At 46.0% G+C, this 27,008-nt stretch overlaps 1 protein-coding gene and 2 pseudogenes across 2 annotated transcripts; all 3 read right to left on the bottom strand.

The window, feature by feature from the left end:
* Window positions 1–593: 593 nt before the first annotated feature.
* On the bottom strand, window positions 594–2,997 carry LOC127782879 (uncharacterized; annotated as a pseudogene).
* A 13,492-nt stretch (window positions 2,998–16,489) lies between these two features.
* Window positions 16,490–19,238, bottom strand: LOC127782878 (uncharacterized; annotated as a pseudogene).
* Window positions 19,239–23,231: 3,993 nt separating this feature from the next.
* Window positions 23,232–24,203, bottom strand: LOC127782315 (uncharacterized). Of its 2 annotated transcripts, XM_052309468.1 has the most exons (2): window positions 23,527–24,203; window positions 23,232–23,300 (listed from the first exon to the last, which is right to left on the bottom strand). In XM_052309468.1, the coding sequence occupies exons 1-2, from the start codon at window positions 24,000–24,002 to the stop codon at window positions 23,288–23,290; spliced, it is 489 nt and encodes a 162-aa protein (XP_052165428.1). In that variant the 5' UTR covers window positions 24,003–24,203; the 3' UTR covers window positions 23,232–23,287. The 2 variants fall into 2 exon arrangements, with proteins under 2 accessions (XP_052165428.1, XP_052165429.1); XM_052309469.1 differs by lacking the exon at window positions 23,232–23,300 and having other exon boundaries at window positions 23,304–24,203.
* Between the last annotated feature and the right edge of the window lie 2,805 nt (window positions 24,204–27,008).

Below are 27,008 nucleotides of genomic sequence, written 5' to 3'. Positions count from 1 at the left end.
TTGCTGATCAGAAGCGTGTGCTGGCCGGAGGCTTTGATCGAGCGCTGGGACTGGGTGGGACGGCGGCTGACGTCCACGTCGTCGCCTCAGATCGCAAAGAGCGCTTCATGGGTTCCCTTACATTTTCGTTTAACAACTCACATTTTGCTCGCTTAGTTGCATCCCTTACATTACTGTGTTATTTTTTTTTTTGGTGTCAACGTTTTGCAAAGTACATAGCGTTGCGTTGCAGTGAAGGGTGTTTTGATTCCAAAATGCAGAGGGCGAGGCAGAGCATAAACACCCTGGCAAACTACTACGATATACTCTCAGCACAAAAGTTGCTGCTGCAAGGAGATCATATCACTAAACAACCTAAACCATCTAATTAACAAGTTGTCAACCTGCTAAGGGTGCAACCTTAGCAGAGAGATCATCCGCAGAACGTACAAAACATCATTTTCTCTCTTTCAGGAGCAAGAGCAAATCCAACCAAGGTAGAAAAATGAATACATATCTTAAAATACAGATCCTTAATGTTCTAATTTGACAATTTACAAATGAAAAAAGGACAAATGTGAAAGTAAATATCACATGTTGTTATATGTGGTTTATTAATCCTCGGATGTTGATTCATTCTTGCGCAAATTAGGCACAACCCACACGTAGTTAAGTGGCTCTATGACACCATAGAAAGATGATGGAGAGTACGTCTTCTTGTTCATATCATAGAACACAGGCTTTCCATCCTTCGAATATCTAGGAAAGTATATCCTATTTCCATTGCCACCATCTGGCGATGCTACACCATATGATGATCTGTAATCAAGAAACAAGGCACCACCACCAATGTCCTCTACTTCAACCCATGAAATCTTTGTACGGTTAAGTTTGAACACTCGAGGCAACTCATTAGCATTACGCAAGAATACAGGTATCAACTCCCCATCCATATCAACCAAATAGCAGAACTCTCTTCCTATGTGGTCTTGTTCAAAGAGATCCATCTCGACATGGATAGGCTCTGGCTTGTCAAGAATTCTCCAAGTATTGCTTGTTGGATCGAAGACACCAAGGTTGCCCTTCCTCCCGAGACAATAGAACTTCCCATCGAACATGATAGGATTATTGTACCCTACTGGGAACGACACATTGTACTCGAACTCTTGCTCAATCCAATGAGGCTTTCCATGCTGCCATGTAAAAGTACTGAGAAATTCACCACTGTCACTGCTGTTGATTCCAAAAAAAGGCACAATCTAAACACATTGGATTTGACGATGAGAATGACACACCGTTGTAGTTATATAAAAACGCAAGCATAGGGGGCTCCACAATCTCCTCTGTGAAAAGATTTATGATGAATATATCGTTGCCATAGATCCCAGCTGATGCTAGTACCCAACCATCCTTGGAGGAGCGAAAAATGTATCGATCTTCATTTGTGTCAAATATTGTGACTTGTATGTTGTAATTCTCACTGCGTAGAGGATCGAACAACTTGCATGTCCCATCCTGCCTTGAGATGTGCATTAGCCAAGGCTAAACTTTTGCTTGCTCTATTGGGTTCAACACCTCACTCCATGCCTTACAAACAGTTGGAAATCGTATGCGATCTACCAAGGATAAGTTTGAGACAATTAACTCTAGCAATTCCACAGGGAGGTGATCCCATGGCCACGGAGAATTTTCTTGTCCGTCCTCTTTGTGCTCATCAAAATCATTGGGTGGATTATCCTTTGATGGCTAGAAAAGAAGTAAAAACAAGAGGTTTAATTACAATTTGCTAGCTAGTACAACGTGAATAATATTTTGGATTGTAACATGTTTTGCATGGGTTTACAAACCTTTCTCCATAGAAGATTATTAGGAATGGTTGATTCTTGTGGCATTGAAATTGATTGGGTGCTGTAATTGGACATCAGGAACAATTATACATGAATCAGTAAAGCATGGTTCGCTGGAAACAAAAATTAACTACTGCAAGCTTGAATGCTAAAAATTAGCAATGTGAGCATAGATTGGAAATAAAATTAGCGATGCAAGCATATATTAGAAATATAGCTCACCTTGCCGGAATAGCCCAAAATGCTCGGGACCAGGATTTTGTAGGTTGAGGGAGAATTTGATGGAAGCTAATGGTCCTGTCATCCAAGCAGAACTTATAAGGCTTCTCACTGTCGCAGCTAGACCATACAAGATAAACACAGTTTCCTTTCAATACACCTTCTATTGAAGGACATGAGAAGGCATAAGTTCCAGAGATGAGAAATGCACGATCGTTGCCAATACCCTCCACCCTCTCCCATGACAATGTCTCAAGATTCAAGCAAAACACACGGATGGCGGTGAGTAAGCCGTCATCATAAAAGCACCCGAGATCATCTATCCACAATAGAAATAACTTTCCACAGGACTCGATGATATGGTGACGACCACATCTAGGCTATCTTCTTCTTCGTCCTTGATGGTACCCAACTGTTGTAGCTCGATCTTGCCACCAATCACGTCTATCGCTATGAGATTAGAAGCGAAATCATAAATCTTTCCTCCATAGTTGCGCATAAGAGATGAGAAACTGATGTCGTCATACGGGGACACAGATTTGGTCCACATCTCATCGCCAGGGTGGCAGTGAAGAAGGTAGCATTCTTCTTCTGCCTCTGTCGAGCTGGCAACTAGTACTGTGCAGCTCGCGCTCTCCGGAGACTCGAGCATCTCGTATGTTGATAGGAATTCCAGAGGCTGACGCAACGGCGGCAACTGAATCTTGCTCCGTGGATTGGAGCTGATGCGGAGGAGGAAGCAGTCGGCGGTAGGCTCGTCCAGCATCAGCAGCCAGTCGCCGTGCATGCAGCCCAAGCATGTCTTCCCTCGAACCTCAGGAACAACGGTCTCGTGCAGGCTCAGGTCTGACACATCGACGAAAGTCAGCGTGTCGCCGCGTGATCCCTGCACCAGCCATGGCCTCGTGCCGAAGCCCGGCGGCAGCGAGTGGTTGTCGGATTTCGCACCCATGTGTTTGTAATTCCCTCCCCTGCCCCTCTCTCGCGATCCTGGTTTTCTTTTTCTCTCCAGGTGTATTGATCGTTCTGTCTTGTGATTGCGTTTTATGCAGCAGGGAGCCAGCTGGGGGATGTAGCAATCGGTAGAGTCCTTTCCGGTTTCAGGAATCAGAGTAGTTGTCGTTGGTGATCAGAAGCTTGTGCTGGCGGTCGGAGGCTTGATCTGGCGATGGTAGTGGCTGGGATGGCCGTTTCTCCGCATGGGGCGCCGTCTCTGCCGGTCATCTTCACCGCCTGAAGCGCTGCCCTCCGTCCTTGCCCCTGGTTGCCCAACGTCGGCCGCCTTTTCCACCACCGCCTGGAGCGCCACGCACTGCGGTATAGATGGCCATAAGGCCCACCTGGCATGGCTAGACACGACCCACCAGCCATCGGTCCGGCACGGGCCGACCCATGGGCTGCACCTCTAGTCCAGGAACGGCCCACCAGCCGTGTCGGCCCGAAGGCACGGGTAGCCCATCGTGTCTTTTTTAAGTAAATCTATTTTCCCTCCCTCTTCTTTGGGCTTTGACATAGGAAAAAGTACACCGAAGGTCCCTCAACTTGTCATCGAGTTACAAAATCGTCCCCGAACCGCAAAACCGGATACAACGCATCCCCCAACTTACAAAACCAGTGTAAACTAGGTCCCTCAGCGGTTTTGACCACGGTTTTGTGCCACGTGGCGGTTGAGTAAGCGTGGGACCCACGTGAGCCCCACATGGCAGGGTGTCCCCGTCAGCACCTGCTCTCTTTCCTTTCTTCTCTTTCTTTGTTTTTCTCCTCCTTTCCTCCATCTTGCTCTCTGCTCTCGCACAGGCGGGGGCGTGCGCGGCCGGCAACGGCAGCTCCCGATGGCGGCGCGCGAGCTCAGGGCGGCGCGAGCTCGCCGACCTACCTGCCCCCCTCGTGTGGTCGGCGATGGCGGCGTGCGGCCATGGCCATCATCACCGAGATCGACTCGACGACTCCGCCATCAGTCGCTGGCGGGGCGCGGCTGCGGCCGGCAGGGGAGGCGGAAAAGGTACGCGCGGACACCTCGTCCTCGCCGTCGACGTCGCTCAGTCGCTGCTTGGCCGGCCGGCCATGTACTACTGCCTCGCCGCGCTGCCGGCCGCTGTGGCATCGGCAGCGCCAGCGGCGAAATGCGTGTCCCCTTTCCTTTTTGCGGTGTCAGTCCTTCCTCCGACCGCGGTCCCGGGAGCTGCATTTCGCTATATGGGGAAGAGTGAGGGGAGGCGTCGTGTCTAGCTCGCACATCTCGTCGTCGTCGACGCTCTCCACCTCGGTCCGGTCGATGCACCGTCTGGCGACGTCCTCCCACCTCGGTCCTCCCTCCCAGCGAGCCGACGAGCGACGAGGACCCTCTGTCCCTCTCCCGTCCCCTCCTCCTCCTCCCAAAAATCCCCATCCCCTTCACAACCCTAACCCCATATGCAGGCGCAGCATCTGCACGACCTGGCCGCCGCCTCCTCCATGCCGCTGCCGCCGCCCCGACCGTGCCACTCCCCACCTCCTACAAGTACTCCGGCCTTCCCGCCAACCGCGACCGCGACAGGGCAGACGAGCAGATAGAGCACCGTACCCGTGTCATCGGCGGCACCACGTCATCGCCTCGTTGCCGCCACCGCCGGTGGACTCCCACCTTCCCCACTAGCCTCCTCCCCACCCGCCGCCAGTGAGAGAAAATAAGAGGAGAGAGGAAGGGAATAAGAGGATGACATGTGGGACCCACGCTGAGTCAGCTGCCACGTTGGATAAAACTAGAGTCAAAACCGCCGAGGGACACTTTGCACTGGTTTTGTAAGGATGCGTTGTATCCGATTTTGCGGTTTGAGGACGATTTTGTAACTCGATGACAAGTTAAGGGACCTTCGGTGTACTTTTTCCTGTGACATATATAGCTAAAGTAAGTCTATTTTCCCTCCCTCCACTTTGGGTTGACATATATATAGCTAAAATAAGTCTATTTTGTATCCCTATTTTTTGAACTATAACATATAATATGTCTATTTTTTCCCTTTTTTTGCATCGGGCCTGGCCTGCCGGCCCATCATGCCTTGCTGGCCCGGTCATACCGGGCTGACCCAACGTGCCGGTGGGCGGGGCCAGACACGGCCCGGTGGTCGGGCCGGGCCGGCACGGACCCGACCCTGTTGGGCCGTGCCGTACTTGAGCCAGGCCAAAATGCCGTTCTGTGGACCGGGCCGTCGGGCCTCATGCCTTTTTGCCGCGCGGACTCTGCGGCCGGCTGCGCGACCAGGGAGGCACGGACATGTGACGCCACCACCAACAGGTCGGTTGTTCTCTTTCTTCCAAAGTCTGAATAATTCATCCTCAAGTGTCTAGCTTATTGAGATATCTCGTTTGGGAGTCCGAATTAAGTGGAGTAGAATTGTACCTCTCTTTTGTCTGGATGGCTGCGGCTTCACTGTTCCGTTGTTATGTTTCTATCCATGTTCCGTACCACGTGGAGGGTATCCGTTTGTCGATTCTTTTTGTGTGGCCCCACCATGAACGGAGATTACAGGATTATTCTCTCCGTCAGTCACCAGATTACGTAGTTAGCGATTAATCCTAATTAGCGTGGCCCTCCAGGGAAACAAAGGCGCCAAATAGAAGGCGCCAAATAAAAATTAAGGCGCCAAACCATCAGACAATTTTTCATAAAATAGATTAAGCTTTACATATGACACATTATTATCGGATCACAATCATCTTCTTCGCAACAACAATGGCCACTCTATCTAATCTTCCAAGGTCAATCGAGGTCACCGATTCACTGCATGAACAAGTGACAACCATGCCGACGGAACCAGCTGCCTCTGCTGGAACGTCTGTACTGCATCATCCAGGGACAAGCTTTCATGGTAACCTGGAAGGGGAATTAGAGACGGTAAGACTTCATAATGTTTTCACTTTCTTTTATTAGTAATCATTGAGACTTGATCACTACAAGCACATCATATCTCCGTTCAGTAAACCTCATAGAAGTTTTGCTTCTTTTCTATTAGCCCTTTTCTTTCTGTAAGTTTCATGAAAGTTTTTCTTCTTTTCTAATTTGTCTCAAATAAAAAACTGGTATATTAATCAGGATCCTAGTAAAATTGAAGCTACTCCACAAGCAGATCCCTCCAAAGAGAAGGCACCAATCATCGGTATGAAATTCAACAGTGAACAAGAGGCATATGATTTCTATAATGCCTATGCTCGAGACATGGGTTTTAGCATTCGAAGAAGCAGTTACCATTATGTGAAAGATTCCACCATAATAAAGAATCGGACATTTTGTTGTTCTCGTGCAGGTACTAGTTCCAACTTATATTTACAAAGTTCAGTGTTCATATAGAATTCATATACTGAGTTAGTTTTATTTAACAATAGGTACTCGTGGTCATAATAAAAGAGAAGACCAAATTTCAAATTACGGTCAGTGTTTTAGTAGGCCAGAAACATGATGTATGTGCCGAGCATGCATGAAGATAAGTCTTAGCGATGATGGATTGTATTGCATATATGAATTCTTGCACGAGCATAACCACATTCTTGCTACTGGAAGTCAGGCCCTCTACTTAAGATCTCAAAGGAAAATAACTGAAGCACAGATGGCAAGTGCTGAAAATGCAAAATCAGTAGGCATTTCTAATAAGGCTACTATTGATTTAATGGCAAAAGAAGCGGGTGGATATGAGAATCTTGGATTTACTCGTGAAGACATGAAGAATAGATTATATTCAAAGAGGTCACTGAAGGTAAACGAAGGTGACACAGGGGGAGTCTTGGAATATATGGAGAAAAAATCATCGGAAGATGTTAATTTTTTCTATTCTATTCAGGTTGATGAGGATGACTTGATAACAAATATTTTCTGGACTGATTCTAAAATGATTGCTGATTATGAAGTTTTTGGTGATGTTCTTTGTTTTGACACAACATATAGAAAACTAAATGATGGTCGTCCATTTGGTTTGCTTGTTGGTGTGGATAATCATAAGAAAAGCGTTGTTTTTGGTGCTGCACTTTTGTATGATGAAACTGTTGATAGTTTTGTTTGGCTTTTCAAGAAATTTTTAAAAGCCATGTCTGGAAAGAAGCCACAGACTATATTGACCGATGAAGACGCAGCAATGGCCAAAGCAATCAAGTTAGTCATGCCAGAAAGTCATCATAGAATTTGTGTTTGGCATATGACCCAGAATGCCTGCAAACACCTTGCTGGAGTTGTGAAGGAGTACAATAAATTCAATGCAGATTTTCATAATTGTATTTATGACAAAGAGGAGGAAGATGAATTTATAAATGCATGGAATAGAGTGCTTGAAAAGTATGATCTGCAGGAGAACAAATGGCTTGAGAGGCTATTTCAGAAAAAAGAGCAATGGGCATTAGTGTATGGGAGAAACACATTTTCTGCTGATATGAGTGGAACACAAAGAAGTGAGAGCATGAACAATGAATTGAAGGGCTATATCAGTGTGAAATATGACATACTTACCTTCTTGGAACACTTTGACAGGTTGTTGTCAGACAAAAGATATGAGGAAGTCAAAAATGACTTTAAGACAACACAATGTACACCATGGCCGAAAGCAGATTTGACAATATTAAGGCAAGCAACAAGAATTTATACTGCAGCAATATTTTAAGTGTTTCAGGAACAAGTGTTGCAAACATTGAACTGTGACCTATACTACTGTGGTGATATTGATGCTGAAATGGTGTACAAATTAAAAGTTCACGGTAAGCTCCATGAGCATGTTGTAAAATTTTCTCCAACAGAAGGTAAAGTCAGGTGCAGCTGCAAGAAGTTTGAATTTCTCGGAATCCTATGTTGCCATGCATTGAAGATACTTGATGTTAACAATATAAAAGAAATTCCTAAGCAATACATACTACAAACATGGACCATTGATGCAAAATCTCTACATATAAAGAGCAACTGCAGTACTCATGAAGATCCTAAAATAAAGTTATCAACACGCAGGAGAGACTTGTGCAGAATGTTTGTTAAAACATACTTAATGGCTGCCAACAATGCACAAAAGTTAGCAGAAGATGTGGAGAAATACTTGAGTATAAGGCCTGATCCAGATTTGGATAAATCAGGTTTGTATCCTACTCTGAGTTAAATAGTACTTATGCTAGTGACTACTATGTTATAATCTAAATTAGCTATCTCAAAAATATTTTATCATAGGCACAGAGGAAAATGTTGGCCCGAGTAAAGCAAGAGGCATAAAGGTTAAGGAGAAAGCCATTCGTGGGTCGAGGAGACCAATTGGTGGTTTTGACAAGGCAACACAACGGAGTAAAAAGAAAAAGAGTGATTCAAACACATCAAAGTTTCCAGTACAAGCAGAGGTGGTAACACCATCCCTACCATACACCATGACGACTCTCTTATTAGTGGTACTGATTATTATTTGCCTTATACAGATTCAGGGTCGTTCAGAGATTCCCACTAACTACAATCACATGCAAATGCCAGACTACTATCATGTTGAAGGTGCTTCATTACTTCAGTCATCTGGTTATTTCAAAACTTCTGAACAAAGTCAAGGGATGCAGCATGAAGAGACTGCACAGACATTTGATACATATCCCTATAGCATGTTTGCCCATTTAAATTAAAATCCCCACCTTTTTTTCATATTAATTAGCACCTTTACCAATTTCCAATCACATTACAACTTGTAAGTTGGATCTTAATCTAAATTCCCATGTCGATTCAAGCTGTCAAATCGTACTAGTACTTTCTCTTGTATTAGCATCAAATATATGGTTCCCCACCAAACATGTTGTTTGGCTCATGTGAAAAAAATCCTAATAATTTAGAAGCATCAAAACACAAGAGGTGTTTGCAAAAATGAACTTACCAAATAAAACTACCTTAATGCAGCTGTATTGGTGAAAAAAGTTTCGATCTTCAATTCTTCACTTCTTCACCATAGCAAACAGTAGTTGCCAGCAGAAAGGAGTTCCACATTTGGTACTGACCATTGAACTACACCAAGCCGACGAGTATGCGGAGTGCAGACCACGCCAAGCTGGTGAGCCCGGCCGCCGACAACGCGAGAGCAACCATGGTTGCGTGCGGCCAAGAGGAAGATGAGGAGAGCAGCAGAACTTCAGATGAACTCTCTGATTTGGGGACAAGAGATAAGGATGCAGTGGTTTTCCAAGTTGTGCAGCGCGGAGTGAAAAGTACTAGTACCCGGTTTGTTTTGACGGAGTAGTGACGGCGTCATATACTGCACGGCAGAAAGAAGCCGAGCCCACCACCAAAAAGAATCGACAAACCGATGGCCTCCACGTGGTACGGAACACGGATGGAAACACAACAACAAAACAGTGAAGCCGCAGCCTGTCTGGACTGAATCGGGAGTCTAATCAGGATTTGTGCACAAAATTTGGATGCTTAAATTTAAGTCTAGTAAACTTTCTTTTGTCCAATCAGAATTATATCTTTTTTTGCTACTATCTCTGTTTTAGGTTATAAGACTTTCTAGTATTACCCACATTCATATATATGTTAATGAATCTAGACTATATATTATTATGGGCAATGCTAGAAAGTCTTACAACCTAAAACGGAGGATTAGCTCCCTCCCCCCTCCCCCTCTACGCCTCAATTCGCGGGTAGCACGTGTCTTTCATAGCACGCGCTCCAGGCCTGCCACCTCCTCTCGACTCATGGAGGCGTAATTTGGGTGTGTTCGGATGCCCCTTTTCCCAACCCCTCCCTATCGTTTTCCGCACGCACGTTCTTTAAACTGCTAAACGGTGTGTTTTTTGCAAAAAGTTTCTATACGAAAGTTGCTTAAAAAATCAAACTAATCTATTTTTAAAAAAATAGTAGCTAATATTTAATTAATCACGCGCTAATGGATCGCTCCGTTTTCCATGTGGGAGGGTAAGGTTTCCAACCATGGCACACTGCACCTTGCTACTCTCAAGGGCTCATCCGTCATGCTTGTCAACTCGAGCCTAGCTTGAGCATCTCCAACAGTCTCTTCAAATCGAACTCTCCAAACACTCATATAGCCATCTCTCCATCTGATTTAACTAGTCAAACTAGATACTCACTCCAACATACTCTCTATTAATCCTCTCTAAAATAAAATCGGACCCACATGTCAGCCTCTCTACACCCTCTTCTCTCTCTCTCTCCCTCTCCCTTCTTTCTCTTCCTACCTTTCCCCTTTCCTTCTTCCTGTCGAGGCGTCGGTGGGAGAGGCACGCGGTGGTTTGGAGGCGCTGGGAGGCGGACGGCTGTGCGGGGAGACGGGAGGCGGCGCTGGGAGACGCGAGGCGGCGCGAGACGGTGCTGGGAGGCGGAGGCAGCGCGGGGAGGCGAGAGGCGGAGGTGGCTCTGGGAGGCGGAGGCAGCGGGGGAGGCGGGAGGCGGGAGGCGGCGCTGGGAGGCGGACGGCGGTCCACCAACGTCAACGCTCGCCGAGGGATGGGGACGACGACCTCGATGATGACGACCCCGACGATGACCTCGACAACGACGACGGCGGCGTCCCCGACGACCTTGACGATGACCTCGCAAGGAGTACAGCAGCCGTGCCGATGGGTCGTTGCGTTGGCGAGCCGTTTTGGCTGGCCAAATCTAGCCAGTTGGGGAGCGAGTTTGGCCAGCCAAATGGCTTGGCCATCCAGTTGGCCAGTCTGTTAGACCTCTTTTTTATGCTTGAATGGCTAAAATTTAGCTTGGAGAGGCTAATAGAGAGGCCGTTGGAGATGCTCTTAGCCTTTGCATGCAGCTGGGAGGCAGCTGCACTCAAGAGGCAAATCCCCAGGCTGGATGGGGAGAAGCAGCAGTATGATTCTCTGCTGCTTACATGCATGCTGTACTCATTGTTCGCACTAATCTGTCTATACAATTTGGAGTATTTTGGAGCTTAAGAACTGCCCAATAGAATGTCTCTTAAGGTTATGAGAACTCCAAAGTTTTCTGAGATTGGTATTTTTGTTATTAGTAATTTTAGATGCAGAAACTTCCTCCCTAAGTTGGATTTCTTATTATAGTTACAAATGAAAACATTTTAGATTTGACAAATATTCCTGAGTCCATGGTCAATCAACTAAATCGATATGAGTATATGATTAATGCTTAATTTATCTCGCCTGCCATATTCGAAATTCAAATTACTATGCAAAAAGCTAACTTTACATCTTCAGTGTTTTATGTGTACCACCTGAATCAGATTTTTACATTATATGCTCAAAATTGCATAATTTGTTTTGTTATAATAAGACAATTAAATGCTTGATTTGTAACCAATGTAAATTTATTAAATATCATCTGCTTGATTACAACTTTTTCAATATCTAGGCATTTGAGGGACGAGTTTAGTGTTGTCTATATCAGAGGTTTATGAGGCTGCGTAACATATACAGTATATAATATATATATATATATATATATATATATATATATATATATATATATATATATATATATATATATATATACACACACACACACACAACACATGGGGTGCGTTGTATTAAAACACAACCCAACCCTCTACCCCCTACCCCTGCCCGCAGCACCCCCCCCCCCCCCCCCCCCCCCCACACCATCACCCACCTACCTCCCTCAGTGCTCCGCACTATGAAGACGGCATGGCTAGTAGTAAACAGATTACTTTTCGTTGTGATGACATGTTTCTAGTAATGTAGTTACCGCACGATGACCCAGTATATATAGATTTTTTATCCTCTGGAAATAGTTATTCCTGAAATTTTTTCCACCAATCTTATCCGATTTTTTTGGATTTGGCAACGGGTTGGCAGTTTGGTGACGGCGGCGATTTTTCGAGGAGGACCGGCACATCCATGGAGGCGATGGGCAGATCCTCACCGGCGCAGCGCCCAATCACATCCTCGTAGGCGCGAGTGAAGGAGCGCATCCTCCATTGCCGCACGGTGCAGGCGAAAGCGGAAGGCAGCAGGCTCATCCGGCGTGCGGCGGCTCTAGAGGATGGGCGACGATGTGGATTGTGGCCGTGGATGGGGAGCCCTTCTTCGACTCGACGTTGGGGAGGAACGACGGTCGAGGAGGATAGCTTCGCCGTTGTTGTTGTCCACGTCGATCTGCTCCTCATCCCCTTCCTCCCAGTAATATGTGGATCGAGGGTGGTGGGGCATCCCGTCCGGCGGTGATGGCGGCGTCACCGGCGAATCGGGGTGGCCTTCCGCAGCATTGTCTGATGAGGGGTGGTAGCGGATCTAGAGGTCCCATACCGTCCTCCCGCCGCCGTGATGCAGAGCATCCTCGTCCCCACCACCGTGGCCCCGGCCGGCACCCCGATGGGGGGGGCGTCTCGTTCTCCGTCCGCGCGTCCGACGCGGTGGCGCCGGCGGCTGGGTCTGACGCCGTGGGGGATGGAGGCGGCCGCCATGCCGGAGGAGCTGCGTTGCAAGCGCTCCGATGGTGGCTATGCTTTCCCATCTCCTGCAAACTCTTGTTCTCAACTACTCTGATCCCCTCCGGATTGGAGCCTCCCTCATCCACCAGCGAGACGGCAGGGCGACGGGCAACAGTGGTCGTCGACGCCACTGCCTGGTACCTTGACTTCTTTGCCGCCGCTTAGGGATCCACATCATCAACTATCGGTGTGAGCTCCTCTGCCTTTACTTGTTGCTGTTTGTTGTGCATGTACTGCATCATCTAAGCAATTCCGAACTTATTTGCATCCAGAATTTTGTCAATGTGTGGAAGAACCAAGAAAGGATGAGGCTTCTGCTTCTAATTGCAGCGATTCTTGATTTGTTGCAGTATACAATTTGTGGTTTTCTCTATGGAAACTCAACTTATCAATTGGAGTAAATCCCTTGTATACCCATGAAAACTTGCCCAATCTCCTCTATACCCCTCAATTTTACTCGATCCTCTCTGTACCCCTGAATTTTCGCTTTGGTCCCTTCCATGCCCCTCCCGTTAGGTTTTCTTCATTTCCCAGTTATGTGTGATTGCAAATATCGATAATACCCTTGTAGATGGAGGAGCAACAGCAGGTACTAGGTAGATTGAAAAAAAATTGAAAAATGTTGACTGCACAGTATGTGTATTTATGAGACTAATAATGAGTTTAGAACTTTTATTGTGGTATTGGAAAAAATGCAATACATGAAACTTTTCGTTTTGAAAAAAATAATAGGGTTGGAAAATCAAAAAATTTCCTCAGTACAAAAAATTTGGTACAGTCAACAGGAAGCGGAACTTATTGCGGACAAAGGAGAAAATCCATTGCAAAAAATTTGGAGCATCTATACAAAAATATTAGCACCATTAATAGCAGGAAGGTAATGAAAAGAGTATCCATATAGAAATTTGTGAAACAAAATAATCCGGATCAGTAAGAGCATCAAGAGCATACATCATCAATCAAAACAGTAGCAACCATACAAAGCACTTTATCAATTTTATTTTCATCATCCATACAGAGCACTTCATATCAATCTCATTTCCATCATCCATACAGGACAGTTCATATCATACTCAATAGTGTAGGAACCAAACCAACTTTGCACTCCATACACAAATGTTGCAAATGACAGATCAAGTTAACTGGGCAGTACATCATGATTATAATGTCATAAGATCCATAACAGTACATCACTGCATCATGAGAAGGGGATGGTGGCCTCAACTGTTTCGCTTACCGACACCAATGAACAACCCACTCCTTTGAACAAGAAATCAATCACTCATCAACTGCAAATGTTAAATACGCAAGAAGAAATTTACATTGCTGCTACTCGTACCAATAGGGCGGTGTTGGGTCGCGCAACGATGATAGGGTGGTGGACTTTGGCTGCACGACGGCAGGACGTTGGACAGCGGCGCCCGCGACGGGAGGGCGGCCGGCGCGACGGGAGGGCGGCCGGCGGCGGCCTACTGCGTGACGGGACGGGTGGTGGCCAGTGGCGTCCCACCGCGCGACTGGAGGGCGGGGGCCGGCGGTGCCCCTACCGCGCGACGGGAGGATGGGGGCCGGCGGCGCCCCACCACGCGACGGGAGAGCTTTGGACGCCGGTGCACGCGATGGGAGGCCGGTGGCCGGCGGCGCGCTCAACGGGAGGGCGGTGGCCGGCGGCGCGCGCGACAGGAGGGCGGTGGCCGGCGGCGCGCGCGACGGGAGGGCGGTGGCTGGCGGCGGCGCTCGCGATTGGAGACCGGCGGCGCGGCCTGCGCGTGGAGAGGATAGGGGAGAAGAGAAGGTACTGGATCTATTTAGCTAGGGTTCACACTGCCAGGGGTATTTTGGTATTTTTTGAAAATACTGACAATGTAACACACAGGTTACGTTACAAATCAAATGGAAACCTAACGGGAGGGGTATGGAAGGGATCAAAGCGAAAATTTGGGGGTACAGAGGGGATCGAGTAAAATTGGGAGGTATAGAGGAGATTAGGGAAGTTTTCATAGGTACACAAGGGATTTACTCCATCAATTGAGCAGGCCAGCTACTAGAGGGTCTCTGTGCTGACGTTGTAGGCGTTGCCACGATGGGGGAGGCGGCACTTGAACTAGTGGCTTATTGTTTTCTTGTTGCTATTCTAATTCGTGTTCTCTGGTCATGCTAATGCTAACACTATGGAGGTTCTTCTTTACTATGGCCACAAGCTGCACGCAACTGCAGGGATCCCGTTGTCATGGAGATGTCGTTGCCATAGGATGGTGCTGCTGGTGGAGTACAGAGTTTGGCTGCAAGGCTCTAGCAAGAGCAACGAAGAATTGCAGCAGAAGCCGGGCAAGGTAAAAAATCCCAATTTTACATCCTGTACTCTACAACCCTAAATATTTTCTGCTTGATCGATGCATTGTTGTTTATAGGATTAAAGCTTTAATATGTTGGTTAGCAAACATATAGAAGGACTAGGGAGCTTTTGTTTTTTCATTTTTCAGCTACAACAGTGGTAATTGAGTGCTATCTACTTGATAAGAGAGTGATCGCTGCATGTTAGACTAATTTTTATTCTACTGGTTTAAAAAATGTCTCATTTCATATCTGAATGTAAAATAAAAGATTTGCCATTACAAATTTTATATATAGATACATATTCTAGATATCATGCTTGGAAACCATGGCAGTTTTTCAGTTTGTTGGCTGATTGCTAATGCTTGAATCTTTGAAATGGAAGAAGGCACTTGCCGATGTTGCTGTTGTTTGAAAGGTGGTTAGATTGTAACCATGGCTGATGGCAGAGCTAATGTTGCTTTTTGTCATCTCGCTGCCGCTGGGCCAGACCCCCGTCGGATATTGGAAATCTGCACATCGCTATCACTCTTTCGCACTGTCATAAATGTGTACTTAGACATAATCTTATTTGTTTATATTGATCATATGTGATACTTAGATGCAATCTTATTTATATCCAAGTGGCTCTGGATGGCTATCCAGACTGCCGTGGTTGATAAATATTTCCCTACAGGGAGGACTTAAGGCAATTTGCAGTGCTTCATGGTCTTGATGCCGTTTGTGACGCTGGCGTCGTCCTGCATGCCAAATTCGTGTGAATGCATCAATAAGCATGCTTATCGTTGGCTGTGATCTGCATCGCCATACTAGTCATGGCATCATTCTAATTTTTTATTAGTTCTCTGTATTCTACGGATGTATCGCATTGAGTGTATGATTAGATTATGGATGTAATACTAAAACCGGTAGAAAATATGCTATGTTGAGAATCATCGGTGTAATTTAGTTAGTAAGAGATAAAATATTGAGAACCATCAATGTAACAGTAACTCGTTTATTATGATAAATTTTGTGGCAAGATCAATATGTTATGTTGAGAACCATCAGTGTAATAGTAATTTATTTACTAAGAGAAATCTCGTGGCGATACCAAATTCTAAGTAATTTATTTACTACGAGAAAGTGTACGAACCTATTGTGGAGTACTACTATCATAATTAATTTATTTACTAAGAAGAGCTGAGAACGACCTAAAAGTAATTCATTTACTGAGAGGATGATCCAAATTGAGAATAACTGAAAATAATCTGGTAGTAATCCATTTACTGAGAGAAGGAATCAATTTTGGTAGTGCGAGAGTGGTAGTAACTCATTTACTTATGGGCTGATAGACTCAGTAAACTTGTTACTAATTGGCCAATCACGAAAGAAGTGCGGGAGGAATGAAAAAAAGGTGCGGGCTAATTATATGGGGAACCTTTGAATATAGTAACTCATTTACTTATTGAACTAAAACCATTAATAGTAACTGATTTACTTAACGAAATAATTTTTTTTTGAGAGAGAGGGATGGGGGAGTTTGTGCGGGATGGATGTTGGGGGGTGGGTGGGGGGGGGAGGGGATGCTGTGAGGGGAGTAGTTTAGTTATAACGCACCCTGGGTGCGGTTTAGCGCATCCCTATATATATATATATATAATGAGATAAAATGATGTCCTTTAGTGTGCATTGTAACGTACAAGTATTTGGCTAGGAGTATTAATCAGACTGTAACTTAGGCACAAACCAAACACAGTTCATTGGTTCTTTAGCTTCGTAGAACATCGGGCTATACTTCTTGGCCTCCATATCATAGAAAATTGCTTGCTTTCCATCTTCACTAAACTTTGGGAAATAAATCCTATTACCATGTCCAGCTTCAGATGATGGCAAGGCAATAGATGCCCTGTAATCCAAAAACAAAGCTCCTCCACCAATGTCCTCAATTTCAACCCATTCCATCTTAGACTCATCGAGTTTGAGCACTCGTGGGGACTCATTAGCGTTACGATGGAACACGGCTATCAGTTCTCCTCTTAGCTCAACCATGTAGCAAGCTTCCTTGCCCTCATCGTAGGGAGTTAGATCAGCGTGGATGGGCTCCGGTTTATCGAGTATTCTCCACTCGTTGTTGCCTGGGTTGAAGACTGAAAGGTTGCCCCTCTGCTCAAGGAAGTAGAACTCCCCTCGGAAATAGACCGGATTATTGCATGCCACTGGGAACATGACTTCGTCGTTCTCAAAATCAAACTCACTCCAATAATCCTCCTCGGTCTCACTCTCCTCATCCTCAGCCTCTTCATCGTAGTTTATCTCATTCTCCTCGGCCTCTTTCTCCTCATCCTGATCAGCCTCTTCCTCGTAGTTTATCTCATTCTCCTCGGAGTCTCTCTCCTCATCCTCAGTCTCTTCCTCGTAGTATATCTCATTATCCTCGATCTCTTCCTCGTTGGGCCGACATGTCCACACTTTGATCCCATCGCCTTTGGGAGAGCTACACACACCTAGGAATACACAATCTGGTGAAGTAGGCACCGACGAGAATGAGATGCCAGTGAATCTGTACCAGCCGCCGGCCATAGAGAGCTTCACAATCTCTTTCGTGAATGGGTTTATGACGAAGATACTGTCGTCACCCTGGGTGACGATCACCCACCCGTCTTTGGAGAAGCGGAAGGCATGTCGCTCGTTGGCATCAAATGGACCAACCTTCATAGTATACTCGACGCCGCATAGAGGATCAAACATCTTGCAAGCACCATCTTGCCTGACACAGTGCATGAGCCATGGCCAAACCTTTGCTTGTGCAACTGGGTTGGAAACCGAGCTCCACTGCTTGCAAACTGATGGAAATCGTAGTCGATCGACCAATGATAGATTTGAAACTGTTAACTCTAGCATCTCTATTGGAAGGTCTTGCCATGATGCCTTGATGGTAGCTTGTGCATCCTCATGCTTGTTGAAATTGTTCAATACATTAACCTGTGAGGAGATGCGGCCCATAGTTAGCTTACAATTTTGTAAGCAAGTATAAGTACGATATATAGTACTTAAATTTTCTCAAGAGGTGTATTTAGTCTACTCCAGGATTCTTCTCGAAATAAGGATAAATAAATAAATATGGTGGATGCGATTTAAACCATTCATTTATGAGTTCTAATACTAGTAGAAGCAATTATACACTTTATGTTCTACTATTAAGAATTATGGTGGTAAGTATAAACCTATATGGTTTATTAGGATGAGAAAAGATAGAAAGCCTATATTGGTTATATCACTTATAGTAGACATCACCATATAAAAATATTGGAGATAAAGTATACGAACCTCTGCGTCACGATGAATTGATGGGGCTGATTGTACTAATTTCGTAGCTTCGATCCTGTAATTAAAACATATAGCTTGTTTAGAGACCATAAGCCAACATATACACATTGTTCATAACGAAGCTAATCAAAGCATAGCATGGGTATGAAAGGTATTTAGTGTAACTCACCCTGCAGGAACCGACCAAAATCCCCTTCGCAAATCTTCAGTGGGGTGAGGAAGGATCGGCTGTAAGCTGATCGTCATATCATCCAAGCAGAACATGTAAATCCTCTCGCAGTCGCAGCCTGACCACACGATGTAGACGCAGTTGCCTTGCACTAGCCCTTCCATGGCGGCGCACGAGAAGCCATAGTGACCTGAGATGAGGAAGGCACGATCGGTGCCAATGCCGTCCACCCTCCTAAGCATTGACTCGGCTTGATCTAGACGATACACGGAAACCCCATTAAGCGGGCAGTTGTAGGGATACCCGTATAACGATGCTAGGACAACGAACAGTTCGCCGCACGACTCGACGAGGTATGGTTCAAAATTGTGACCGCATGAACTCTCCCACTCAATATTCAATATTCAATATCTTAGGGTGGAGAGCATCATCGATCACATCTATGGTGAGCAATTTCCTAAAGGAAGAGAGAGAGTATAACTGTCCTGAGCAGTTGACGAGTTTGCCGAACAACCTGTCAGAGCGGAGTGGTACCATCAGCTTGGTCCACTCCTCGTCGCCCGGGTGGCAATGGAGCAAGAAGCTCTCTTCCGGTTCAGGTAGACTGGTAATCACCACTGTGCAGTCACGGTTCAACGGCGATGACCCCAACACCACGCATGCTCCCATGTCTCCTAAAGGCTCCCGCAACGGTGGCAGCGAGACCTTGGACGAGTTTGAGAGACAGAAAAGGAAGCAGCCGCCGGTGATCTCGTCCACCATGAGCAGCCAGTCGCCGCCGTGGACACATCCCAAGCACAGCTTGCCTTGCAGATCAGGAACAACTCTCACGTGCAAGCTTCTGTCCAATATGTCGACGAAGGACAACGTCTCAGTTCCCTGCGCTTGAACCAACCATGGCTTCTTGCCAAAGCCCGACGGCAGCAATCCTACTGCGCCGCCGAAATTGTTGTTGATCTCCATCCTGTGGTATGGCCTAGTTGGTTTGTTCCGCACCGTCGAGTTGATTTGCCTCCTCTCTTATATAGGAGTAACGCGCCGTAGCCGAGTCGGAGTAATAAGCGAGGATTAGTCGTAATTTTTGAGTCAAAATAAACAAAATTTCGTTTTTTTATTTTTGGGCTCGTCCCGTGGCTCCCCCTATCCGTGTCCGTCTCGTTCCTGGGAGGGGAGCCGGTTTTCCTCAAATTTATAGTTTTGGGGAGGGATCCGGTTTTCTTTGGGAGGTCTAGCTAGAATGGTTTTCTTGCGGAGATCGATCAGAGGAAAAGAGGAGGCTTGGGGGTGGGGTGGGGGGGGGAGCGGGAAGGCTCGTGCCGGTGGCGCCGCTAGATTGGGGGAAGGAAAGACGGACGGGAGAGGCGCGTGGGCCGCCTGGTGCCGATCCGTAATTTCGTTCGTCCGTTGCGAAAAAGGTACACTGAAGGTCCCTCAACTTGTCATCGAGGTACAAAATCGTCCCCCAACCACAAATCCAAATATATATTATCCCTCAACTTACAAAACTGTTCATTCTCCGATGGTTTTGATCCCGGTTTTGTCCAACGTAACAGCTAAATCAGCGTGGGACCCACGTGGACCCCCCACATGGCAGGGTGGCCATGTCATCATCCTCTGTTTCCCCTATTCTCTTCCTTTCTCCTCTCTCACTCTTCTCTAGGCAGGAGAGGATGAGGGCGGTGGGGCCAAGCGGGAGAGGACGAAGGGCGCCGCGGCGGTTGCAGAGGCCGCAGGCATGGGTGAAGCGGAGGAGGGCGTCAGGCGGCGGCGCTGAGGAGGGCGGCGGGTGGCAGCCGATGAAGGGTGTCGCGGTGGATGCAGAGGCCATAGAAGTAGGCGCGCGGAGGAGGGCGTCGGGCGGTGGCCGGCGAAGGGCGCCAGGGCGGTTGCGAGAACTCCAAAGCTTTTTGAGATTGGTACTTCTGTTATTAATAATTTAGATGCAGAAACTTCCTCCCTAAGTTATATTTCTTATTATAGTTACAAATGAAAACATTTTAGATTTGACAAATATTCCTGTGTCCATAGTCAATCAACTAAATCGATATGAGTATATGATCATGCTTAATTTATCTCGCCTGCCATATTCGAATTTCAAATTACTATGCAAAAAGCTAACTTTACATCTTCAGTATTTTGTGTGTACCACCTGAATCAGATTTTTTACATTATATGCTCAAAATTGCATAATTTGTTTTTTTTATAATAAGACAATTAAATGCTTGATTTGTAGCCAATGTAAATTTATTAAATACCATCTTCTTGATTACAACTTTTTCAATATCTAGGCATTTGAGATAAGAGTTTAGTGTTGTCTACATCAGAGGTTTAGGAGGTTGCATAACATGTACAGTACTTGGCTAGGAGTATACTCCTACAAATGTACAGAGGTTTCTAGTATATCACTACTACAAAAAGTCTTTTTTTTTCTCGCAGGCTAAACGGGTTTTCACAGGCGGACAATTGGTCCTCCTACAAATGAACACTTGAGAAAATAGTTGATTTTCACAGGCTGACAACTGGTCCGCCTGCGAAAATAGCTCCCAGCATTAAAAAAAAAAAGGACAGCCACCGCCCACCGCCGTTTCGGCCAGTAACAGCAGCTTCCCATTCTCCTCCCATTCCCCCATCTAGATTCACCATCAAACCAAATCAAATTCACAAAACCAGCCCCGAAATCGACATTGGTAGCTAAATACGGAAGAAACGCCATAGGAGATCTAAACATGATGATGACACCAATGCACGATATTTGGTAACGGAGTTCAGCCGTAGCCTACATCTCCGGGGCACGAATTACGGGTGCTCCTCCCCAATCCAGCATATACAGCGTATCAGAGTTACAACGACTCACGGCCGGTCGCCGCTGGCAGCCGCTCCCTCTCGCTATGCTAAGTCGCCATGCGATTACAATAGGCACGCCTTTCTAATTAAGAGAGATCCTAGGATAGAGTCCGATTTATACTCTAGTCCTAATACCTATTACAACTCCAAGTCCTAAACTGTAAACGACTTTGTACACATATTAGACACAAACTCTAACAAACTCCATCTTGGCGAATATGCCACGCCAACCTGAATTTGCACCATGCGTGAACCTCCGTGTACCTGGACTTGAGTTGTTCCTTTTTTTCACCGCTCACGCCGAGTTGCCCCGAGGAACCTTCATCATGCTCACCGTAAAGAAGAGACTCCGCTATCTCTGTAACTTCTTCATCTTGACTTCACCTTCTCTCATATCACCAGAGTCGTCTTGCCAAGCAATGGATTCCTCTAGTTATCATGTCATAGACTCCCCGAAGACCATGTTCATATCCATCTTCTGTCTTTGATTTGATTAGATTCAATCCATGGCCAGATAACCCATGTCATCACCAAGTAGATAAATCAAACTCACTGGACATGAAGAGAACACTTTCTTCCTTGTCGTCTTATGAACCAAGCTAATAAATCCAACATCCACGCTTTCAGCATCCATAGATTGAATACCCGATAATTGAGAAAATCACCATTGCCTTGAATCACCCGAAGAAATTAACACCATAGCACTTGCTCTTCCTCTTCAGTGACGCAGATTCTATATATCCCATCATGCAATTCCCGTAGATCCTGAATATATCTTGTACTGCTAAACAGCTCATTGACACTCCCAATGATTTTCACCCGCTATTTCCGCTCGGAAATATATCGATTTTCCCTGTTCAGAACCAACTCCACCTTGCGCCAATGTCCCTCCCTGGACATTACATGCAGGATGCGCGGTGTGGGGCACCTCCATCGCGCCTCTATCCATGGACCTCCCGCAGACTCTGATACCACTTATTATAAAACCAGTCTCGAAATCAACATCGGTAGCTAAACACGGAAGAAACGCCATAGGAGATCCAAACATGATGATGACACCAATGCACGATATGTGGTAATGGAGTTCAGCCGTAGGCTATATGTCCGGGGCACGGATTACGGGTGCTCCTCCCCGATCCAGCATATACAGCGTATCAGAGTTACAACGAGTCATGACCGGTCGCCGCCAGCAGCCGCTCCCTCTCGCAATGCTAAGTCGCCATGCGGTTACAATAGGCACGCCTCTCTATTTAAGAGAGATCCTAGGATAGAGTCCGACTCATACTCTAGTTCTAATACCTATTACAACTCCAAGTCCTAAACTATAACCAATTTTGTAGACATATTCGACACAAACTCTAACGGTCAGATCAGCGTGGATGGGCTCCGGTTTGTCGAGGATTCTCCAATCGTTGTTGTCCGGGTTGAAGACGGAAAGGTTGCTCCTCTGCCCAAGGAAGTAGAATTCCCCTCGGAAATAGACCAGATTATTGCGTGCCACTGGAAACATGACTTCGTCATTCTCAAAATCAAACTCACTCCAGTAATCCTCCTCGGTCTCACTCTCCTCATCCTCGGCCTCTTCATCATAGTTTATCTCATTCTCCACGGCCTCTCTCTCCTCATCCTGACCAACCTCTTCCTCGTAGTTTATCTCTTTCTCCTCGGAGTCTCTCTCCTCATCCTCAGCCTCTTCCTCGTAGTATATCTCATTATCCTTCATTGGGCCGACATGTCCACACCGTGATCCCATCGCCTTTGGGAGAGCTACACACACCCAGGAATACACAATCTGGTGAAGTAGGCACCGACGAGAACGAGATGTTAGTGAATCTGTACCAGCTGCCGGCCATAGAGAGCTCCACAATCTCTTTCGTGAATGGGTTTATGATGAAGATGTTGTTGTCACTTTGGGTGGCGATCACCCAACCATCTTTGGAGAAGCGGAAGGCCCGTCGCTCGTTGGCATCAAATAGACCAATCTTCATAGTATACTCGACGCCGCATAAATGATCGGACATCTTGCAAGCACCATCTTGCTTGAGACAGTGCATGAGCCATGGCTAGACCTTTGCTTGGGTTGAAAACCGAGCTCCACTGCTTGCAAACGGATGGAAATGGTAGTCGATTGACCAATGGTTGGTTTGAAACTATTAACTCTAGCATCTCTATTGGAAGGTCCTATTATTCAAAGCAATGACTATTATTATTTATTATTCTGTATTTACACACTCTCAATAAAAAGAATCAATAAGGTATCTATCTAATGAAAACAATACAAAATTAAGATGTGGTGAAATGATGGAACAAAAACACCCATCTAAAGCCACATACAATTTTTTTTTCCTTTTGATGAAGAGATCCTTTTTGCAAAAATCGATCCTGCCACGTACGAAAAATCCATCACCTGGATGGCGTCCTGTCCAAGTACCGAAGCTGCAGCGACACCTGCCGCTCCATCTGTATGTGCTTGTAGAAGTTGGCGATGAACAGCTCGGCGCGCCGGTCGATGTCGTCGTCGCCGCCGCCGGGCGACGACGACGACGACCACGTCCTCAGCAGCTCCGACGACGCCGCGCTGCTCGTCCGCGTCACGGTCCTCGTAGGCGACGGCCCCAGGCTCGCCGTCCTGGACGGCGCCCCCGACCTGGCCGGCGGCGACACGATGGCGCTGCCCTCGTAGTCGAGCAGGCTAGGCGGCCGCGCCGCCGGGCCGAAGCTGACGCGGCGCCGCGGCGCGGCGCGCGAGCCGACGATGGAGGAGAGGATCCACCGCGTCGCGCTGAAGGAGAGCAGGAATCGGACCTTCTTGACAGCCGTCCGAAAGCTGCCGAGGAGCGACGACGTCGTCGTCGTGGACGATCGCCTCTCCGGCGACGCCATCTCGATCGATCGGTGGAGACGTTGACCACCGGCGAAGACGACTTGGCGTGCGCGCCTGCACGAAGCTTAGCCGCGCTTACTTTGTCCTCCTCTTTGTCGTTGAGGCTTTCGAGTCGTGACAAGCAACCGAACGCGAGCCGAGCGAGAGAGAGACGAACGAACGATGCGTTTGGTTAACGCCCGAAAGGTGGTGGTGGAAAGTTTGTGGAGAGCAAGAGGCGTTCCCTTGTGTGTGCATCCGCGTTTATATAGCGGAGAGACGCTTGGAAATGTCAGCCCTGATGTATGTTGGCGTGTGCAGTAAATAAGTTACTCGGTGTAAAGAAACTGCACGGAATGTAGCGTACGTCGGTACATGCATACACGTCGTGCGTGCACGAGTACTTGGTCATTACGTCATTAACTAGTAGTGCTACTCTACTAGTAGAGTATTGCTGTCTCCGCTATTACCTGGCAATCAAGCAGCTGCTAGCAAGGCAATCATTGCTGACGGCGTCCAAACGAATCGCAACTGACGGGACCAACAAACCAGCGGCCAGTCGTTGGACCGCTGCTCCATCCAGCAAACGATTGTGACTTGTGTGTTGCGCGCGGTCGTGCTGCTGGATAGTGGATACTGCGCGTACAGCTCGATCCAGCGGGAGGGTCGATCGATGGATGCGGCGCCGGGGGACGACAGGTACGCGGTCGCGGGGGTCAAAGATTGCCGCTCGCGATCGGCAACGCGATCACGGCACGGCACGGCGCCCACACGGTCCAGCACTCCAGCGCGTCTAGCTTATCACTTGGGTACAAAGATGCTTCGAGGCCAAGCGAAGGTCCGGTGAGAAATTGCGCCGGCAAAACACAGCCGGCGCCGCTCGGCTGCACGAGCAAGCTAGCTAAGCTAATCTATTTTAAACGTTTCACTTTTACTCAGTCGCCAGCTACTGCAGTGCTACCATTTTATTAAACCTTAACACCAGTAATTTTTTTTTTTTAAAAAAAAAAGATAAACCTTGCCTAGAATTCTAAAGTTTTGAATTAAAGAATGTCGCATGATCTATATGATATTGTTCCATTTTCGTTAACCACTACTCTATTATAAGTCGTTTTGATATTCTTTTGATTAATCTTTTTTAGTTTAACTAAATTTATAGAAAAATATAGCATTGTTTTTAACACAAAACAAACGTATTATTAAAATATATTTAATGTTGCATTTAACAAAAACTAATTTGGTGTTGTGATGTTGTCATTTTTTCTATAAAATTAGTGAAATATAAAAACGTTTGACTAGAAAAATAGTCAAAGTGACTTATAATATAAAATGGAAGAAGTAACTCGCAATGAAAAAATAATAAACAATAAAAAAGTTATTTATAGGTAAAACTTTTAATATATGTGCTGGTTTAAAAGTTAATATTGAAAAATAAAACTATGATTAAATAACTCTAATTATTTTAAAATTAAGTTTTTTAAATTACATTTGGGCAGCAGATCAAAATGATAAGCAAATGAGCAAGTGATGAGTGTGTATGGTAATAAATACTCTCTCCGTACTTGTAAAGGAAGTCGTTTAGGACAATGTTTAAGTCAAACTTTGGGAATATAAATCATAAATAACTCTCAAGTTGTTGAGTTTGAAAATGTAACTTACAATTCTACATACTGTTGCTTGTCCATGAGCACAACGTGTCTTATGTTAATCGGGAAAAAGACGTGTCTTACGTATGTTGCCGTGGAACCAGTAAAAATCAGCTTGTTCTCCTCGGATCTTAATCAAAGAATGGGTTTACAATTCGTAAGTTAGCATCAATTATCTGCTAACCTTAATAATTAATTCTGAATTATGGAATATTATAACGAAGTGTGTGAGAATTAGTGTCGAACACGTCAACTTAATCATGTACTAGAGTAGAATTGTAGATCAATCAAGGTGCGTGCAGCTCTGAATTAGTTAGGTCAGACTGACAGATTGACATATATATATATAGACTCCCGTTTTTTCCTCCTTGAGAAGTTGAGATAATCGGATATGCACAGTAACCAGTTGGCCACGTGATAGTAAAATTGCTCTTTTTTGGCTCCAGAGTTGACTGGTGTTTGTTCTTTCGCCACACTCTCTTTTTTTTTTTTTTTTTTTTTTTTTTTGCGGGGAACCGGAGAACTTTATCGATCAACTAAAAGTAGGATTACAATGGCAAGCCAACAGCTCAGAAACACACTCCGGAGCTTGCTCACGCCAAACCATAGACTGTTTCGTTCTCCTAGCTAGCTGAGCGAGACCATGCGCCACCGCATTTGCCTCTCTGCAGATTACCTCAACGCGGAAAGAAGGAACAATGGGGATAGCAGACCGAACCTCCCTCAACACGAGCCAGAGACGGGATCTGTCGTTTTCATTCAGTGCTATAGAATAAGCAACATTTGCGCAGTCCGTTTCAAGAATCAATGGCTGTGTTTAGTTGGATCGAAAGTTTAAATTTTGGTTGAAATTAGAAATGATGTAACTGGAAAGTTGTGTGTATGACAGGTTGATGTGATGAAAAAGGACTAAAGTTTAGATCTAAACACAGCCATTGGTTGTTTCACTGACTGCGGCGGCCCGCCCCGCGTCCCGCACTGTCCGCATAGAAGTTTGAGGCATCTTCCCACAAGTATACCCGCTGGGCACCTTATGGGTTTCCGCCAGAACCCGTAGTCAGTCCACATATCCACACGTGCGCAGTTAAGGCCGAAAAGGCTTAAGGGTGAGTTTAAGGAGGAGGAGATTGGGAAGATGCGTAAAACGAGGTGAGTCATTAGTGTATGATTAATTGAGTATTAACTATTTTAAATTTTAAAAATGGATTAATATGATTTTTTAAAGCAACTTTTCTATAGAAATTTTTTGCAAAATACATACCGTTTAATAGTTTGGGAAGCGTGCGCGCAGAAAACGAGTTGTTTTCTCACCCTATCTCACACCAACGAAGTGTGGATGCATTGATGCAAGCTCTGCCGCTGGAAGCAGGTGCTGCAGCT

This window comes from Oryza glaberrima, chromosome 8 (assembly GCF_000147395.1).
Source record: "Oryza glaberrima chromosome 8, OglaRS2, whole genome shotgun sequence".
Classification (NCBI taxonomy): Eukaryota; Viridiplantae; Streptophyta; class Magnoliopsida; order Poales; family Poaceae; genus Oryza; species Oryza glaberrima.
This window is presented reverse-complemented; position numbering and strand designations above follow the sequence as displayed.

Bases quoted from the DNA above. Each gene is read 5' to 3' on its own strand.
- LOC127782315 (XM_052309468.1), bottom strand. From the start codon at position 24,002: ATGGCGTCGCCGGAGAGGCGATCGTCCACGACGACGACGTCGTCGCTC.